General features: G+C 38.7%; 1 protein-coding gene across 1 annotated transcript in view; it reads left to right on the plus strand.

The window, feature by feature from the left end:
* Positions 1-54: 54 nt before the first annotated feature.
* Positions 55-18,079, plus strand: part of PPAT (phosphoribosyl pyrophosphate amidotransferase) — a 43,095-nt gene continuing 25,070 nt past the window's right edge. The window contains exon 1 of the mRNA XM_025386343.1: positions 55-341. Coding sequence (XP_025242128.1) covers positions 214-341 — 128 coding nt within the window. The 5' untranslated portion in view covers positions 55-213. The remainder of the gene's footprint in view (positions 342-18,079) is intronic.

Raw genomic sequence — 18,079 nt, forward strand, 5'->3', positions numbered from 1 at the left:
GCTTGTTGGTGGGCTCGGAGGGGGCGGAGCAGGGCCGAGCTGGCCACGCCACCTAGGGACAGCGCGCGCCGCCGCAGTAGTTGGGGCCAGCCTCGGGAAGGAAGCGCCTGAGGCGAGCGCGAGCTGCTGAGCTCCACGGGCTGAGCTGGCGGCTGGTTGGTGCTTACACCTTGGCCGCAGCGGCAGGTCCCTCCACGTGCTTTCGGCGGCGACATGGAGCTGGAGGAGTTGGGGGTCCGAGAGGAATGTGGCGTGTTCGGGTGCATCGCCTCAGGAGAGTGGCCCACGCAGCTGGATGTGCCGCATGTGATCACTCTGGGACTCGTGGGGCTGCAGCACCGGTAAGCAACAGGGTGGGGGTGGCGGTGGCGGAGGCGTGCGTTTCCATCTCTCGGAGCCGCTTCAGTAGGCGTTCTCATGAGCGCCCGAGGGCTGGGAGGACCGACCTCTCCGACCTGAACCGGTACCTGCCTGTGGCATCGACCGGGTTGCCTAGGCGTGCACGAGGGGCACCTCGCTTCCATGAACTTTAGCCTGTCCTGCCCACCCTCCCAGCCACTCATGCCCTTTAGGGGCTTTCTGCTTCTCCGCCCCCGGTCTGTGCACCCCTCCAGAGGCTGGCCAGCTTGTAAAGCGCCGGTTTGCTTGGTCTAGCTAGGTCAGGGCTCCTCCCCGACTGCATGCGGGTTCTAGTATCCCCGAGCCTGTGGTTGCTCCTGTAAATAGGCTAGTGTGGCGTGGCGGCCAGTCCAGGTCCTTGAACACCTAAAGGTTTTCGCGCGGGGCCTCCAACCACCACAAGCTTTTGTTTGCAAGGGCAGAGCTATTGAGCAGATTATGGATTTGAAAGTAGTTATCGCTCTGGGAATTTGAGGATCCTAGACTTCAGACCCAGGGAAAGATGACTAGTTGATGTTGAGAATAACTACCGGTAGTAGATCTCATATAAATTAAGTGAAAATAAACCAACCATAGGGAATAATGCATCTGGAAAAGATTCGTTGGTAGACGTCTTGTAATGAATGAAAACCTTGGTAATATGACAAAAATTAACTCCCTTCTTCAAAAGGGGGACAGGGGAGTATTGTCTCTATGCCAAGATCCATACACTTGATTTTGAAAAATTGAGAGATCCCTTCGAGTTAAAAAAAAAAATTATTTCGGTGATCTTTCCTTTTCTTACTACCTGACTTAACTGGAAGTTGATATAAATTATTACACTAGGATTAAAAAAACCTAGGTTTGATATTCTCACTGAAAGTATTACAGTTTCCATAAGGCAATACAGTAGTAACAACTTCTACTACAGTTAAGGAACTTGGCAATAACACTTAACAGCAAAATGGGTGCACCATGTATAAACGCATTCCAAATAATTAGCTTTCCCTCAACCAAACTTAAACTAGAAGTACTTTTTGCTATTTTCATTGTCCCAAATACTTGAATTTCAGTTTCACATTTTGTGTATTCCTTGTTTACTAAAGAGCTGAGAATGTGGGAAGCATCAAAAAGAATATTTTTAACTTGCATAACTCCAATCTTGGATAATTGTGGGTTGACCATAATAGATTTCTTGTTTAAAAAAAAAATTATTGAGAAAATTAGTTATATAATCCAAGGAGAAAGTAAACTCTTGATTATGTGGTAGTTGTGAGCCACATTAGTTTGTAACATTCTTAGAAGTTATGGCCAGGCGCGGTGGCTCAAGCCTGTAATCCCAGCACTTTGGGAGGCCGAGGTGAGCAGATCAGGAGGTCAAGAGATCAAGACCATCCTGGCCAACGTGGTGAAACCCCGTCTCTACTAAAAATACAAAAATTAGCTGGGCGTGGTGGCGCACGTCTGTAGTCCTGGCTACTCGGGAGGCTGAGGCAGGAGAATCGCTTGAACCCGGGAGATGGAGGTTCCAGAGAGCCAAGATCACACCACTGCACTCCAGCCTGGGCGACAGAGCGAGACTCCGTCTCAAAAAAAAAAGAAGTTATTTTGGATACTCTGTCATGGGGGTAGGGGAGAATCTAGAGGTCTTTAGGGTTGCCTGGTGGTCTGTAGAAAATATATATGAACTGTTCTTCACTATATTTACTTTTTTGCCAAAGTTATCCAAGAAATTTTCATTCCCCTTTCTCCTACCCTTTGAGTGTGTGCCTGAAGAAAAAGAGACTTTTTAAAAAAACTTACATATTAGCACTAGTTGGAGTTTTAGTACCCATTTTAGGAAAATACTTGGTATTCATGGTTATGGGTTTTTGTGGGGTTTTTTTTTGTTTGTTTGTTTGTTTTTTTAATGAATACAATTTGATTCCTGGTTACATATATTTGTTTTCTATAGTTGCTTTTCTGTAAAAGAATTATAAGATTAAATAATACCAGATAAGGGCAATAATTATGTGATTATGTGGTTTTGAGGAACAAGTGTATTACTGAAAAACAATTTAAAATTTCTCTTGTGTAGGCATAGAATCATTAAGGTGCACAAAGAGGGCTGGTTCTCACCCATAATCAATTTAAAATTTTGCATGAGCTATAGTGCTCATCCTTTGGGAGGACTGATTCTGACTGGAAGAACAGTGACACTGCCTTATGTCTTGGAAATACAATTATCTGCTGCTCTAAACTGATAGATAAGGGCCAGAATAAAACTAAGACCTAACTTTTTTTTTTAGTTTAGTTAGTTTTTTGTATCTATATACTGTACCCTGAGAGGTGGTGGTCTGTTGCAGAAAGCTCTGTTTTCACTTTCTCACCCTCATTCACTCACTGGTTTTAAAACAACTGCAAAAAGGTTTGATTGGGTTTTTTTCCTTTTTGATGAAGGAATTTATTTCTTATACATTATCTTCTTGTTTTTTTGTTTGGTTTTTTTTTTTTTTTTTTTTGAGACAGAGTCTCACTCTGTTACCTAGGCTGGAGTGCAGTGGTATGTTCTGGGCTCACTGCAACCTCCATTTCTCAAGTTCAAGCGATTCTCGTACCTCAGCCTCCCGAGTAGCTGGGATTACAGGTGCCCGCCACCATACTCAGCTAATTTTTCTATTTTTATCAGAGATGGGGTTTCACCATATTGACCAGGCTGGTCTCGAACTCCTGGCCTCAAGTGATCCACCCGCCTCGGCCTCCCAAAGTGCTGAGATTACAGGTGTGAGCCACCATGCCTGACCAACCTCATCTTTAAGAAGATGGAATCTAGAAGGTGAGATTTCTGTAACTTTTGCTTTGTATTTGGTTCAGTTTTTTGTCTTGTGCATAATCTAATCGGAAACATTTAGTCCTGGGGTTAACAGAATACCTGGAAAGTATATTACCCATTTCATATAAAAATAAATAGAGTATCAATTAGTTAAGTCAGTCATGCACTGGATATTTAACCCAGATGGGTTCATCCAGATGTACTCCCCCCCTTTTTAGTAGTGCTCGCTATCTTCAGACTTATTCCGTAGCTCTACTTTCTGTAGGGGAATTTTCAAATGTCCTCTTAGCTGTAAACTGTGCATGCATGTGTTTGCGTATGTTCATGCCTGATTCATATAATCACCAAATGCTGGTTTGGTCCTGAAAACATCATTTCAGTAGCTTACGGAGTTCTGAACAAACCAGACACCCCTTCTTAGAATAAACATTTTCATCTTTAAAACACAGTCACATTTTATGGAGACTAGAATGGCCTGGACATATTTGAAGATTTCATAAAAGGAATTAGTAAACATCTGTAGATTTATCCCATGAATCAGCTAGTTAGCCTTTCCTTGATTAGTTAGGAGATAACCATGCCCTTCCCTTCAGTGAATTATCAGTTCTCCAGGTTAGGAATTGAACCTTACAATGACAAACATTTTCATACTACTTCTAAAAATTTATAAGATTTACCTGATGAAGTTGGGTTTCCTGTCTGCAGAAACATTCTGTAGAATCTTTTGGTTCTGTTATTATGCTTTGAGGAAACTGATTTGTAATGATCTCAGGAGCACTTTTCTTAAGAGATTTAGACACTGGTTCTGCAAACAGAGTACAGAACATTACCACTAGACAGGCACTTGTGAGAATGAGAGATGCACTCAGTCAAACTTCTATGGATCTAGTTCCCAGTTAATCTTCATTTAGTTTTGTGGAGAACACAGGATTTGCTTGTCAGAGAACTTACTTTGGGCTGCCAAATTAAGGCAGGGAATATCTTAATTTTGATTTTCATATTTGACTGAAAATGACCAAATATGTAACATTTCTATAGTGTTTAACTTTTATACTCCCTTAATCTATAACCTTTATCTAAGTCAAGTAAATTTTGGTTTGAGGAAGTGACTTAAGTGTCCTTGCAAATGGTTCCAGTCTTTGATTTTAATTATTTTATAATTCAGTGATTCTTGATTTAAAATAAGTGTTTTCAATTCTTCCATTTATAACTATTGTTTTTTTAAAACTTAGCTTTTTGCATTAGTCTGAAGCAGAATTTACCTGCCCCCAAAAGTCTCCAAGTACCACTGCTTGGTCATTCTGGTCAATATTGGGAAGAGCTCCTTAACATACAATCTGAAATCTAGCTCCAGGTTTTCCAGTAACACCAGTTTAATCTTGGGCAAGTCTCCTAACTTCTGAGTCTGTTTCCTCATCTGTTGGCTTAGACATACATACTGTAAGGTCTAATGCTCAAATTCAGTGGGTTCAGAATGATACTCTTGTGCGGTTAACCCTTAGCTGTTTAACCTGAAAGGAGAAACGGCTAAGGGTTAACGACACAAGCATTTTATCTGACTTGCATTTATATCCAGACTTGGAAAAGTACACTTTTCAGTTCACTTGAGATAAAAGGTTATAAGGGGAAGAGGAATTCTTGCTATTTGCTAATACTTTATTCAAAATGTATTTGTTGAGCAGGAGCTCAACAAATAGGAATAATGTACATCTAAGTACATTACTAAGGCACTGTGGTAGACACTGGGAATACTTTACCATACAGGGCAGATGTGGTCCCTGCCCTGGCAGAGAGACCTCATTGGTTCAAGAGCTTAGACTTCTCTATGCCTCCATTTCCTCATCTATAAATTGGGTATAATGATAGTATCTACCTTATAGGATTGTGATTGGGACTAAATATGTTAAATATATGTAAAGTGCTTAGAACACTGCTTGGATATATGCATGACCTATGACCTACACCCTATGACCCTGCCTTTCTCTTCTGGGTATATACTCAACAGAAATGCATACATAGGTCCTTTGAGAGACGTGCAATTTTTCATAAAAGCCCCAATCTGGAAACAACTGAAATGTCCAACAGTGAAATAGATTTGAAAAAGTAATGGGATGTACGTTTATTTATTTATTAAATATCGAGATGGGGGTTTCACTATGTTGCCCAGACTGGTCTTGAACTCTTGGGTTCAAGTGATCCTCTTGCCTTGGCCTCCCAAAGTGCTGGGATTATAGACCTGAGCCACTGCACCTGGCTGGCTTGTATATTTTTATAATGGACTGTTCTACAGCAATAAAAAATAACAGATTACTGTTATGAGTAAAATCATGGGTGAATCTCACAAACAATGTTGAATGAAAGAAAAGTACATATAGTATAAATCCCAAACTAATCTATGGTGATAGAAGTGAGAATAATGATAATGTTTATGGGGGCTGGAGGATGATTAATGACTGGGAGGCTTTTAAGGTGCTAGTTAGTTTTATGTCCTGAATGGTGGGTTTACTTTGTAAAATTTTGTTTTACTCTTCAATTTTTTGTGTTAACTAAAAAACAATTTCATAAATCATAAATCTATAAGACATTAAAGCTGGATTATTTTAGAGATACAGAGAGATGCAGTGATTTGCTCTGTGTTGAGGAATTAGGGTCAAAGAGAGACTGGAACTCAGGTTTTCTTATTAGTCTTGTGTGCATTTTCTTCTACATGCTATATTGCATTATATTTTCTTTTCTGATATCTGTGGTGGGTCATTTTGGAATTACAGCTCCCATTATTAGGTTGGCTTCTGAGTTTGACTTACTTGCAGGCTTATTAAAATGTTGTATTGATTATTGACTACCTTTGAAGAACTGTGGATTTTTTTCTTTTTACATCTGATAACAATAATTGTAACAATCACTGTAAAGTACAATTTAAAGGAACATGATAACCAAATAGTTATCTAACTCCGGGCAAGTTTTTGTTTACTTATGGTGTTACTCTCGCTCTTTTTTCTTTCTTTTTCTTTTAAAATATAAAATCTAGCTCCTGCAGAAACTTTCACTCAATGAGCTATGAAAGAAATTATTTCTCAGCATTCTCTGCTCTAATACAGTTCATAAACAATATGTTTAGTCTAATTTATCAAGGACAGGAATAAATATCTCTGTTATCAGGAAAAAGCAACAAGTTTTTTCACTGTGTGGAAGAATTTGGCATTTCTCTGGCTCTTACCATCTTCATGTGCTTTTCTCTTGAAGCTCAAAGTTCCTTGGCTTTTGTTACGACCTTCAAATAATTCTTAAATAAAAACACAGGAAAAAAATCATTATATGACATCATTTGAAACACATTAGTTTTCAAGTATTCAAGTATACTAAAATAAGAACACTTAAGCAGTTGGACAAATAATGAGTTAAGAATTAGGAATATTTTGGTATAAGGTTTAGAAAAAAGTTGAAACTCTTGGCTTAAATTAGGTACCTATTTCTAATGATTTTAAAGGGTCATTTGAGTATACGATAGTGTTAGGATTTTATTTTTAGAGTTTTTTTCTTGCTGAATGAAAGTGCAAAGAAGAATGTCTAGAATTTTTTTTTTTTTTTTGGTTAATGTCAATTCGAAGGTTACCATGTTTCCATTTGGCAGTTCTGAGAGTTGGTTTTCTTAGGATGCAGTCAACCTCTTCATAAAATCTCATTTTTCTGGCCGGGCGCGGTGGCTCACGCCTGTAATCCCCCAGCACTTTGGGAGGCCCAGACGGGTGGATCACGAGGTCAGGAGATCAAGACCATCCTGGCTAACACGGTGAAACCCTGTCTCTACTAAAAATACAAAAAAATTAGCCGGGCGTGGTGGCGGGCGCCTGTAGTCCCAGCTACTTGGGAGGCTGAGGCAGGAGAATGGCATGAACCCGAGGGCGGAGCTTGCAGTGAGCCGAGATTGCGCCACTGAACTCCAGCCTGGGCGACAGAGCAAGACTCCGTCTCAAAAAAAAAAAAAAAAAAAAAATCTCATTTTTCTTGGAGGGTTGCCATTTTTTCTTTGTGAAATGCTATATTCATATTTTAACTTTTTATATTTGGTACTACATTGTTTCCAGTCTCTGTCTATCCCAAATTGCATTAATCTTCTGACAATTTCCTCAAATATTTTCTTGTTTCTTGTGACCCCTTCAAGCATTCGCTTAATTTTTTCATCAGACCATATTTGTATCAATGCTCTGACTTCACTGTCACACCAGTATTTTCCAGCCTCTGTGTCACTCACTATTACAATCTGTAAATGACTTTTAGCATCTTCTAAAGGATTACCTACAAATCAACATGATTTATAATTATTCAAACATAGATAAGTCTTGTATTTGATTATCATTCATTTAAAGCAACTGTGAATGGCATAAAGCACCAAGAATACAATAATAACTTCAATATGAAACAAAAGAAATTTTGTGTCCATATTCAAACAGTATATTCTAAAAATTATAAGACAGACTGTTCTCCATTATTAGTGAGGATAATTTAGCTGCTTTTCATCATAGGTGATCTTCATTGGATATTTATGAATATGGAAATTCCCAATGTTTACTTAATTTCTTTTAGTGAGAAGTGGGCATTGACATTTTCCTTCTTTCTCTACCATGTTCTCTACCAACTCAAGTATGTGGAAGCATTTTAGGTAATACACAATAGAGATATTCTCTATTAGACTTCATATATCAAAATGACATTTAAAATTTACCAATTTAGACCCTGCAGTGGACCCAGTGTTATTTTGGGGTAATGATGTGCAGCGGGGGATGGCAGGGGAAGGGCATACTCCACGGTACTTTCCAACAGTGAGTTCCTCTCATCTTCAATTCTCTTAGGTTTTAATCCTGAATACTTTTTCAGCCTTATGAATTTTTTTTTTTTTTTAAAGAGACAGGCTCTCACTATGTTGCTGAGGCTGCTGTGGACCTCCTGGGCTCAAGTGATCCTCCTGCCTCAGCCTCCCAATTAGCTGGGACTACAGGTGCACACCACCATGCCTAGTGCCTCATGGAAATTTGAAAATGTGTTTAAATCACTCTTGTTGGATATAATTTTTAAAAGATGGTGATAGAAATGTAAAATGATGAAGTCATGGTGGGAAACAGGTAGTTCCTCAGAAACTTTCAGCATATGCCATGTGACCAAGCAATTCCACTCCTACGTATAAACCCAGAAGAATTGAAAACATGTTCACATAAAAACATGTATCTACTGCGGAAAAACAGTATGGCAGGTCCTAAAAAAATTAAGCATAAATTACCATATGATCAGCAATTTCACTTCTGGGTATATACCCAAAAGAATTGGAAGCAGGGACTCAAGCAGATATTTATGCATCCACATTCATAGCAGTGTTATTGATAATAGCCAAAAGGCAGAAACAACCCAGATGACCATCGATGGATTAATAAACAAAATGGTGTATCCATACAATGCAATATTAAAATGAAGGAAATTCTGATAAATGCTACAACATGGAGGAGCCCTGAAGATATTATAAGTGAAATAAGCCAGGTACAAATGGACAAATATTGTATGATTCCACTTACATGAGGTACCTAGAATAGTCAAATTCACAAAGATGGAAAGGAGAATAGTGGTCACCACAGGCTAAGAAAAGTTGGGATGGAGGAGTTATTGTTTAATGGCTACAGAAGTTTCAGTTTTGAATGATGAAAAAGTTCAGGAGATGGAGAATGGTGATGTTTGTGCAACAACGTGAATGTACTTATGGGTATAATGGGAAATTTTATGTATACTTTACCAAAATGGGAAAAAAATTGTACCAGGATATTCATAGCAACAGTGTTCATAGGAGCCAGAAAATGGCAGTGACCCAAATATCTGTCAAGTGATGGATGGGTAAACAAAATATGGTATATCCGTAAATTGGAATATTATTCAGCCATTAAAAGGAATGAAATACTGATATATGCTACAACATGGATGAACCATGAAACAAAAGAAACCAGACACAAAAATGTATATTGGAGGGTACCACTGATGTCCAGAACAGGCAAATCCATAGAAACAGAAAGTAGGTTAGTGGTTGCCAGGGGTTACAGAGGTGTGGTCAAGCAGTTAAACTACTAATGGATATGGGATTTCTTTTTTTTTTTTTTTTTTTTCCGAGATAGAGTCTTGCTCCGTCACCCAGGCTGTAGTGCAGTGGCGTGACCTCGGCTCACTGCAACCTCCGCCTCCCGGGTTCAAGCGATTCTCCTGCCTCAGCCTCCTGAGTAGCTGAGACTATAGGCGTGCGCCACCACGCCCAGCTAATTTTTGTATTTTTAGTAGAGATGGGGTTTCACCATGTTGGCCAGGATGGTCTTGATCTCTTGACCTCGTGATTTGCCCGCCTTGGCCTCCCAAAGTGCTGGGATTACAAGCATGAGCCACTGCGCCCCACAGATACGGGGTTTCTTTGTGGGGTGATCAAAATGTTCTAAAATGGGATACTGGTGATTATTGTATAACTGTGGATATACTAAAAACCACCGTTATGTGCTTTAATTGGGTGAATTTGATTGTATGTAAATTACATCTCAAAAAAGAAAAGTTGCTGAGGTTTGAGAATAGAAAAGTAAAGACAGGTCAAGTGTAGAGGTTAATGCAGTGATGTCTGTGGGAAGTTATAGAGGAACTAAGGAAACATGAACTGCATTGTACTGAGCTTCCAAATCTTCTGAGCCCGAGTTTTTATGATGTGATTGATTAAGTCATTGGCTACAAGATTGAACTCAACCTCCAGCCCCACTCTCCTCCCTGGAAGTCACACTGGCACAAAGCTCCAACCCTCATCATATGATTGTCTTTTTCGGTGACTACCTGCCATCCTGAAGCTATCTGGGAACCCACCTAGAGTAGCCTCATTAACATAACATAGATGCTTCTATTTCTGGAAATTCCAAAGGCTGTTGATGCTTTGTGCCAGGAACGGGAGACCAAAACTAGATATATTTTTTATTATGCCACAGCTTCTTAAAAGTTTATTAAAATATTACCAACAGTACAAATTAGAAAAATAATACCTTCATAATTAACAAGTTGCCTGTATTTAAGATTAGCAGCATACCTATGTCTGAACTTTCTTTTTTCACATTTATAAGTCTTGGGTTTTCTGAACTTTTAGTAATCAGTTCTTCTCTATCTGGATGTACTATTGGATTAAAATGAAAAGTTCTCAGTAATATCGTGTCTCATCTGACTAAAGTGCATTAATTTATGTAATAATGTTACTGCTAAGATTATACAAATTATAATGCATGTAAAATATACAAAAGTGTTTAAATATTCCAGGTTTAAGGAAAATTACTTCCAATTTCTTTCTTTTGGGAGAGAGAAATGAATTAGAAGAAAACATAATTCTTAGCAAACCCTTTGAGATGGTAACAATAGATTCCTTAATGCCCTCTGCTGGCCATCTCCTTGTGAATTTTTTTGAATTTTGGAAATATGTTTTGCTACAACCAAAAGAAAAATGGGCATTTCTAGGGTTATTCTTAGATGAACATTGAGATATTTCACTTGTGATTTTTAGGCTGAAGATCAGCGTGACCTTATCTAATAGGATATATTTTACTACCATGGAATTTCTATGCTTATTTAAGTATGCCTGACTCCACCCCCTCTGACCTAAAATAGGTTTAACTGTGACTGTCCTATACGAGAAAGCAGTGGCTTTCAGGAATACATAGATAGTAAGGCATTCCAGCTCATATAAATGGCAGCTGATATTGGATCTGAATTAAGTCAATTTTGTCCTACTCAGAGGAGACAGGTAGGTGATAAGATTGTCAAACACAAATTTTCTCTTTTGGCAGAGTCCTTTCTCCTTTGATAACATCTTGATTCCTTTTATCCTCTCTCGCTTATGCTTCAGACCAGGGAGAAAAATAAAATATGTTTTAGATCCAGAGATCTAGTTAATTCAATTTTCACGGACCACTTCTTTTTACTTAATGTAATAGGGATAGCCTGAGTAGTCTATGATTCTTCCCTGTGATTAATTTCCTTCGTATTCCATTAGTCATTAATTTTTAAGTGATAATCTATTGGCATTAGCGGATTTTTCTTCCCTGAATGGAATCAAGTTGAAACTTCTGTGTGAATCAGTCCTCTGCTGGTCTGAGCATGATAACCTAGCTATGGTTTCCAGTGCTGGCTATGCTTGAGAATCATCTAAAAATACGGGTGCCTGAACTGACTCCAACCTACTAGATCAAAATCTTCAGAAGTTCCAAATAGGGAACTGATCTAGATACTCAGAATCCAAGGGGTCTACAGCTCTAGCTAGATTTTCATTTGAAGTAAGGAAAAGCTTACGGCTTATAGCATACATTTAAGATAGGAAAGAGAATACTTTTGGGGAACCGGTTTTTTGGCCAGATATCAAAGTTAACAATATGGAGCTATTATTAATAATAACAATTCTGATTTCAGAAATTCATCAGTGAAACATAAAAAATAAAAATGAGGTGACCTCTGTTTTTACATGTAAATGTCCATCACTTTGTTGTTTTTTTAAAGAAAGACTACTTCATGTGAATTTTTTCCCTGAAGATAAATAATCCATATTTTTATACCTCAATACTACATTCTACTACATTCTTCCTAAGAACAGAGTGGCAATTTGTGAATCAGTTGGTATGTATTGCAGGTGTACCTAAAATCCTTGCCTGTTTAAGTTTTTTTCTTATGTATTTAGCTGCTGAGATCCTTGTAGGTTTATATCTTTGCTTTGTATTTTCATGTAACAGTTTAATATAATTTCTAGAATGACTATGCATTTGTCCTGTTTCATATTTTCTAAATATATTCCAAATATTTCATATTTGGCATGCAAACATGCCAAACAGCAACAACAAAAAAACTCATATTTCTGACTTAATCTTTTCCTTTTACATGTAAAAAAGTATCTTGAGGTTGTGCTTAAGTAAGTTTTCCAAAGGACTAACAAGCTAAAATCTTCTGAATACTAAAGCTCTTAACTTTTTAGATGGAAATCTTTTTTCCTTATTAAACAATGCAGTAGTCTGATTTTCTTCTTTTTTAAATTTTTATTTTTTATTTTTAGAGATGGGTTCTTGCTGTGTTGCCCAGGCTGGATTCAAACTCCTGGGCTCAAGTGATGCTTCAATCTTAGCATCCCAAGAAGCCGGGATTATAGGCATGTGCCACTGCACCTGGCGTAATTTGATTTTTAACTCTTAATGACAAAGGCCATTGCTGTGATGCCAATGGAAACCTAAGACGCTGTCCTATCTGATAAACCAGATAAATAAGTTGGCCAGGAGTATAGGAAATTTGATTAACTAGTTTGTTAAATTAACATTGGGCTTTATACTTTGTAAGGTTATATGAAGCTTTGGACTGAAAGACTAGGTACAAGGTCTTTTTAACAGATAAGCTTCAGCTTGGGGGCTTGGTGATCTCCTCCTCCCCAATTTTGGTTTGTGTAGAAGCAGCAAACTATCAGGTAGCAAGCCCGAAATTTCACCTCCACACCCTTAGTGCCCTATACTAGAGGGTAATGATTCTCAAACTTGCTTGCATCATTATCACCTGGAAGACTTGTTAAAACAGATTGCTAGGCCCCAATACTAGAGTTTCTGATTCTGGATGGGACCCAATAATTTGCATTTTGAGTAAGTTCTCAGTTAATGCTGATGCTGCTATACTTGGAGAAAAACAGCCATGGGGAATACTATTTCCACCTTCCATTTATGTGTTTTGAGTTATGATCCAACAGTACCTCATACAATGTTATAACATAATTTCTTAGGTATGGTAGCATCTATTAATATATTGATAGAAAATCTAAAACCCATTATGAGGGCACCAGCTACTTATCATTCAAAGGCCCTGTCTCCAAATACATCACATTGGGGTTTAAGGCTTCAATATATGAACATTGGTGGGAGGAACACAGTTCAGGCCATAACAGTGTCTTATAATAGCATTTTATGTATATACTTTGTCACACACCAAAAACAAAACAAAACAAAACAAAACAAAAACACCTGAATTTTTTTTTTACCTGTGTCAAGACCTTGTTTTATATCTGTATCTCCTATGCCTTCTGACTTATTACTGACCAAATCACCTTCAGCTACATATCCAGCAATGACTGTATGAACATAAGGGGATATATATTGACTTTTTAAGTTCACTTCAGAATCGTGTTTTATTTATTTAGATTATTTGTTTGTTTTTGAGACAGAGTCTCACTCTGTTGCCCAGGCTGTAGTTCAGTGGTGCGATCTCGGCTTACTGCAACCTCTGCCTCCCAGGTTCCAAGGATTCTCATGCCTCAGCCTCCTAAGTAGCTGGGATTACAGGCATGTGCCACCAGGCCTAGCTAATTTTTTGTGTATTTTTTTTGTAGAGATGGGGTTTCGCCATGTTGGTGAGGCTGGTCTCAAACTCCTGGCTTCAAGTGATCCACCTACCCTGGCTTCCCAAAGTGCTGTGATTATAGGCATGAGCCACAACGCTTGGCCCAGAATTGTGTTTTAAACTTTAATATAGTATTTTCCTTTTTAAAGGGACCCTAGTAGTAAATATGATTATTTGCTTTTCCAAAGGTTAGATTCCCTACCCTTTTTGTCATTATAGATATTGGGTATGGATCTGAGTCTCTAACTAGGTCTTCTGACGTAACTAATGGAATCATCTTTAGCTGCATCTCCAGCATTGACTGTATGAAGATATGATGCCACTGCTATTGGGCTGCTTTATCTGTAGTCATCTAACTGGGGGATATGTATAGTTCTCTAGCATACCAGTTTCTTTCTTGTCCACCAGTGAAATATTTTGAGATTTCTCACCAGCATTTCCAGTCTTAACTGTCTATTGTTCCCCTCTCTTCCCTAGACACAGACTATCTTAGAATTGGGACTCATCATTTAAGCCAGATAATAAAATCTGGAGACATTGTGGTTAGTAGAGGTCTTTAAGACCATCTTGTCCACACCCCCCAATTCTGGAGTTAGGTCTAGAGCAGCAGTCTCCAACCTTTTGGCACCTTACTGGTTTCATGGGAGACAATTTTTCCATGGACTGAGGGTGAGGGGGCCGTGGTTTTGGGATGATTCAAGTGCATTACATTTATTGTGCACTCTATTTCTATTATTATTACACTGTAATATATAATGAAATAATTAAACAACTCACCATAATCTAGAATCAGTGGGAGCCCTGAGCTTGTTTTCCTGCAACTAGATGGTCCCGTCTGGGAGTGATGGGAGACAGTAGACAGATCATCAGGCATTAGATTCTCATGAAGAGCACACAACCTAGATCCCTTGCCTGCACAGTTCACAACAGTCTTCTTGCACCAGTATTCTAATCTAATGTGAGAGTCTGATGTTGCCATTGATCTGACAGGAGGTGGAGCTCAGGTCGTAATGTGCATGATGGGGAGTGTCTGTAAATACAGAAGAAACTTGACTCACCCACCACTCATCTCCTGCTGTGCAACCCAGTTCGTAACAGGCCACGGACCAGTAAGGGTCCAGGTGTTGGGGACCCCTGGTCTAGAGGAGACACTTGGTTACTTCAAGGTTCCACAGAGCATTAGAACTTTGACTTCCTGAATCCTGGTCTAGAACTCATTCAGTTTATTTCATGCTATCATGTCTTTGTGTGTATGTACTGCATCTCAATCCTTTGGTTTAAATATACTTTAAAGACATTTATGATGGGTCCCAGAGAAATGTACTACTTCTAAGAAAGTCTCATGTATTTTATATTTTTCTAAGTTCTTCAATGCCCTTTTTCTATTCTACTCAGTTTTACCACAATTAGTATGAAAATTTACTTTAACTTCTGCCGTCTGGGGTTGCATATTTGCTTTATTAAAATTGATCTATTTTAAACTTTATTCTGGGAATCCAGTTTTATTTCCTCCTTTTTGTATAACTGTACTGTTTCTATTCTGGGGAAGATCAAATGTATACTAAATCTGTTTCATAATAAATTCAGCTAGTTTGTCAAATAGCATGTAATGAAACCTATTTAACTTACGTATATAACATTCCTCTTATGGTACTGAACATTTTCAATACAGGTTGAGCATCCCTCATATGAAATCTGAAATGCTACAAAATCTGAAACTTTTTGAGCACCAACATGATGCTACCTGTGGAAAATTATACAGTTGACCTCATGTGATGGGTACAGTCAAAACTTTGTTTCATGCACAAAATTATTAAAAATACTGCATAAAATTAGCTTTAAGCTATATGTATGAAACACATGTGAATTTCACATTTGGACTTGGCTCCCCTTTCTAAGATACCTCACGATGTATATCCAAATACTCTAAAATCTGAAAAAATGTCTAAATCTAAAACACTTCTGATCCCAGGCATTTTGGAAAAGGGATCCTTGAACCTGTATGATGTAACATGATGTTAAGATTATTTTTCTTCACCTTCCTACCTGTCTGGTCCTCTCCCATTTTTACGTTGGCACATTCTGTGACATGTTCTCCATCTTGGGACTCCTGGTCTCGTGATTTTTCTGTTTTATTGGGTCCCAGAATAGCATCCAACTCAGTAAAAAATTTCATACTCTTAGTCATGCCTAGATCTTGAGCTGTTCTTACGATCTTGTATTCATGTTTTAGGTTTTTGTACTTTGTTCTGCACTGTTTCCAGTCTCTCTCTATTCCAAATTTCTGAAGCTTGGCCGCAATTTGTTCAAATATCCTCTTATTTCTCACTGTTCCCTCTAGTTGTCGTTGTATGCTTTTATCAGACCAGATGTCTATTAGAGCCCTGACTTCTGTCACAGTCCAGTGCTTTCCTCCTTCATTTGCTACAGTTGGGATAAAAGTTGTATTATTAGAGGGTTCCAATACTGACGTAGAGATACCTGCATTAGGTAGAGAGGTAAAAGACATATGCATTATATACATCAGACAAGGTAAATAACTGGATGCAACATTATTAAAGAAAGCAGTTTCCTCCATAGGAGATGGAGTAACAAATCATAGCTTAGCTTTTCTCTTAAACAGTGGGGAAACAAATTCGGAACCTAAAGCTGTCCATTATTATGCCAGTTACTGGCTTTAATAAAGTTGTGGCTTTTTAGTCACATTTTGATCATCTTTCCTCTATATCATTTTTTTCTCTTCCATATCACTCCTTTAGTATGTAGGGTGTATATCAGTACATAGTGGAAGTTCAATATTTAAATGTGTAGCATTTACTGTAGAAAACAGTAATTATATAAAAAAATGACTCATTGTAGATAATTTGTTTTGAAATAGGATAGGTACAAAGAATTTAACTCCTTTCTTTATCTTGTGATTTTCTTTGGCTATGTATCAGTCTACTGGGAAGCATTTAAAAACCACCACTCTGGTACCTGCCTCATCCTTCATCCCCAGATTGTGATCTAATGTGTAGTCAGAGTTGAGAACTGAGGCTACTCATGAGCTGAGGGCTTGGAAGAGTCACACGGAAAAATCAGTGTTTATGCCTTGTGAAAATTACAGAAAGACTAAAGCCATTTTAAATGAAGCATTTTCTTTCAACGGTAGGGAAGTGTGTCAGAAATTTCATAATGCCTTGTTCCTAGGCAGTATGTCTCCACTTAGTTATAAATCCTTTAATATGCCATGGTGCGTATTAGGTCTCTAGAGCAGTTTTATACTTCATTTACATTACTGACAGGTACCTGACTTTATATTGGTTGTTTTGACAACCATATTATCTTGTGCTTTTCTCAGATTTCATTTTCATAAAAGAAGTAGGTTCATTTTTTGAATTATAAAATTACAAGCACATTAACTTTGGTTTTTGTGGGTTTTTTTTTTTTTGAGACAGGGTTTCAAATTGGATGTAATATTATATTAAAGAAAGGAATTTTTGGCTGGGCATGGTGGCTCAGGCCTGTAATCCCAGCACTTTGGGGTACCAAGGCAGGTGGATTGCCTGAGCTCAGGAGTTGGGGACCAGCCTGGGCAACAGGGCAAAACCCATCTCTACAAAAAAAATGCAAAAATTAGCCAGGCTTGGTGGCATGTGCCTGTGGTACCAGGTGCTTGGGAGGCTGAGGTGGGAGGATTACTTGAGTCCAGGAGGTGGAGGTTGCAATAGACTGAGAATACACCACTGCACTCCAGCCTGGGCGAAAGAGTGAGACACCGTCTCAAAATAAGATAAAATAAAATAAAATTTTTTAAAAAGAAAGCAGTTTTCTTTCACCAAGGTTAGAGTGTAGTGGAGAGATCACCGCTCATTGCAGTCTGAACCTCCCAGGCTCAAGTGAGCCTCCAGAGTAGCTGGGATCACAGGCACAAGCTACCGTGCATGACATTAACATTTTGTTTGCATTGAAAATAATCTTCAGCCGGGCGCGGTGTCTCGACGCCTGTAATCCCAGCACTTTGGGCAGCCAAGGCAGGTGGATCACGAGGTCAGGAGGTCAAGACCATCCTGGCCAACGTGGTGAAACCCTGTCTTTACTGAAAATACAAAAACTAGCTGGGTGTGGTGGTGCGTGCCTGTGGGGCTGAGGCAGGAGAATCGCTTGGACCTGGGAGGCGGAGATAGCAGTGAGCCGAGATCTCACCGTTGCACTCTAGCCTGGCGACAGAGCGAGACTCTGTCTCAACATAACTAAATAAATAAATATCTTCAAATTATACCCAAGATTAATCATAATTTATTTTATTTCTTTCATTTTTTTTCCCCTAGACTCTGCTGCACAGGCTCGAGTGCAGTAACACAGTCATGACTCACTGCAGCCTTGAACTCCTGGATTCAAGTGAGCCTTCCTGCCTCAGCCTCACAAGTAGCTGGGACTACAGGCATGAACCACTGACTGCACCTGGCCTATTTTTAATAATTTATTAGGCATGGG

The sequence above is a fragment of the Theropithecus gelada genome, chromosome 5, assembly GCF_003255815.1.
Source record: "Theropithecus gelada isolate Dixy chromosome 5, Tgel_1.0, whole genome shotgun sequence".
Lineage (NCBI taxonomy): Eukaryota > Metazoa > Chordata > Mammalia > Primates > Cercopithecidae > Theropithecus > Theropithecus gelada.